The 2,645-nt window shown below is 42.1% G+C and overlaps 1 protein-coding gene across 1 annotated transcript; it reads right to left on the reverse strand.

The window, feature by feature from the left end:
• Positions 1-649: 649 nt before the first annotated feature.
• On the reverse strand, positions 650-2,251 carry LOC307120808 (uncharacterized protein; the record flags this gene model as incomplete). Its single annotated transcript, XM_079807983.1, has 1 exon — positions 650-2,251. The coding sequence occupies one exon, from the start codon at positions 2,249-2,251 to the stop codon at positions 650-652; it is 1,602 nt and encodes a 533-aa protein (XP_079664109.1).
• Positions 2,252-2,645: the final 394 nt, after the last annotated feature.

The following is a 2,645-nucleotide window of genomic DNA, read 5'->3' on the forward strand; positions in this document are numbered from 1 at the left end:
AATAATATAAGAATAGTTGCATACCTGGCAATAGAGACACACAGCAACAGTGTGGGAAGTTCTGGTTACAGATGCTTCCTTGAGTGGTTTGCCAATTCCCCTTAAATACTCACCCAGAACAAAAGAACAATAAACATTCAGCACCCAAATATTTATGAAGCTTTTGGGTTGAACTTTTCTTGTGCCCAAAGGGTCACACCTATCTGAAGGGGATGACAGCAAATGTTTATCAAAAGATCTCTATGAGCATCTCCCACACCCGGAGAACAAGCATTGTTTTCTTTATTTGAACCGGTTCTACTGATGTGGGACTGAAACCTCGTTACCACTCGCATCAAAAGTATTTATATTGACCATGAAAGAGTCTGCAGTATCTGTGAGATTTGCATGCTTGTGTGAGCCCTGAGAAAGGGTGGGTGAAAAGGGTCAGGACTCAGCAGGGAGGGGAGATAAGGTTGAAACAGGTGGGTCCTGCTTTCTCTTGTAGATCTCCTCTTCAGATGAGTGAAGTTTTATTGTCTTATTGCACCTTAGATCTCTTGAGTTCATTCTCAGGTGAAATCCATTCTTACAGACCGCCCTTGGTCCATTGGGGCAGATTCAGAGCAGTCCCCAAAGGGCCACTTCCAGGGATTTCTTGACGTTTTCTTTATAGATGCACTTTTCGTAGGGCTGGCACCTGTAATGGGCTGAGTGCGATGGCTACGTTGGTTGAAGTGCGCATCGCTCGAAGAAGACATTGGAAGTAACAGCACTGGCAGAGGGTGAATATGAAGATGAGCACACTGGCGATGGCACATCCACGGAACATCCAGTCCCACCAGGTGTAGGCCTCCCGCGCAGAGCGGGTAGAGGAACTGGACAGGATCTCTGCAGTCTTTTTTGCCAGATTTGCCTCTACTTGTGCTTGGTTGAGATGATATTCCGTCTGTGAAAGCAGTTCTTGTACCAAGTCCATTGTGTTGACCAAATCTTGTGTGCTTTGTTCATAAAAAGTGTCCTCCCACCAGGGGGAAACGTTTGTGTCCATTGGTATCCTTCCCAGGATGTTTATCTGACCCATTGAAAAGTCCTCTTTCACTTCTAAACAGAAAGTGTGGTTCGCAGGGCAGGTCAGACCTCCGTAGGTGAAGGAATTCATCTCACTAACGACACACCACTGTGTGTGAGACACTTGAACAGCATCAGAATGCCCATGCAATGACTGGACGTTAACGAGCTTAGAGTCTTTAGGAGAAAAAGGTTGTAAAGTGTTGCAAGTGCAAATAATGTAACTAGATGTTTCATGACAACAGGTGCGAGTGGTAAACAAAGTTTCAGTGCCTTTCAAAGTCATATACCCCGTCAGATGGTCCCATTTAATAATTTGGTCCTTCACTACAACGCCAATAGAGCGTATGGTAGTGGACTCTAGGTAAACCTGATCTGGGTGAATTAAAGGGAAAGTGGCAAAGAACCCAATACAGCCAATACATTCAGTACCAGTATACATCATTAGTGTCGATAATAATTCAGAGTACTTAATATTTTTCATTTTCTCTGATGCAAGCCATCTATGCAAATCTAAAATTTCAATAAGATCATTCAAAACATGTCTAGGTGTCTTAAGGAGACGAAGATCTAAAATCTCTTGTCTTGCTGCAGTAAATAAATCTTGTGCATACAACCTACAGGCTAAGTCATGCTCGATCGTACGGGTCTGATTGAAAATTGTCTGGCTGGTCGTCAGAAGCGCCTGCGCTTCAGATCGGACAGCTTTGATAATATTCTCATTACTATTAGTGATGTGTTGAAAACCAGTGGCCACCTGATTTTCCAACCATGTTGAAAATTGAGATTGACCTGCTATTTTGTAAGTGTTGGATATAGAATTGACTGAACCAAAAAGGCCTGCTATATTTCCAAAAAGATCTCGTTTAGTGCGAGCAGGTGGAATTTGGACTGCAAGTCTAGTTTTGTAATCAGAAACTAAATCATCGATGCGTGACTGTAGCCATGTGTATGTTTTGTCATCAACATTACAGTGTTCTACATAGGCAGACAAAATATTAGAGATGTTATACGTCACATGTGTTATTACAAGATTTACATCATGAAGCAACGTCTTATTTACATTTCCTTTGATCAGACCACCAGGAGGAGTGGGATGTAATTTTGGACACTGTGTGGGTTTCCTGTATCCACAGGTAGTCAAATTAAAGCAATGGTTTAAAGTCCATGAACAATTGTGAGGGCTTGTAAAATTGTCCATATTTGCCTCACATTTTCCCACACAATATGTTCCTTCTTTCCGACCGGTCCAAACAAAAGTTTTTACAATATTACTCGGTGTCTTGATTAGATCAAAAAGAAGTTCAGTAAACTTCAAATGTGTATCATTATGTGTTGTTCTGTGTGTGCACCTATATCTTGCTGGTTCTAGATCAGTAATGGAATAACATTTTCTGGGATCTGTGCCATAATTGTTTGTCGTATAAAATACATCCATCCCACCAACTTTTGAATCTTGAGTCTGGTTATGGTGCATTTTTGGTGCTTGTGCGTAGCTAGTGAGGTTTTGGTATGGGAGATGGGTAGAACCTGCGTTACAGCAGATTTTTGTGACGCAATTTTGTTCCGGTGCTAATCCGGGGGGCCATGTGACT

The sequence above is a fragment of the Gobio gobio genome, assembly GCF_949357685.1.
Source record: "Gobio gobio genome assembly, chromosome: 24".
NCBI classification, from domain to species: Eukaryota; Metazoa; Chordata; class Actinopteri; order Cypriniformes; family Gobionidae; genus Gobio; species Gobio gobio.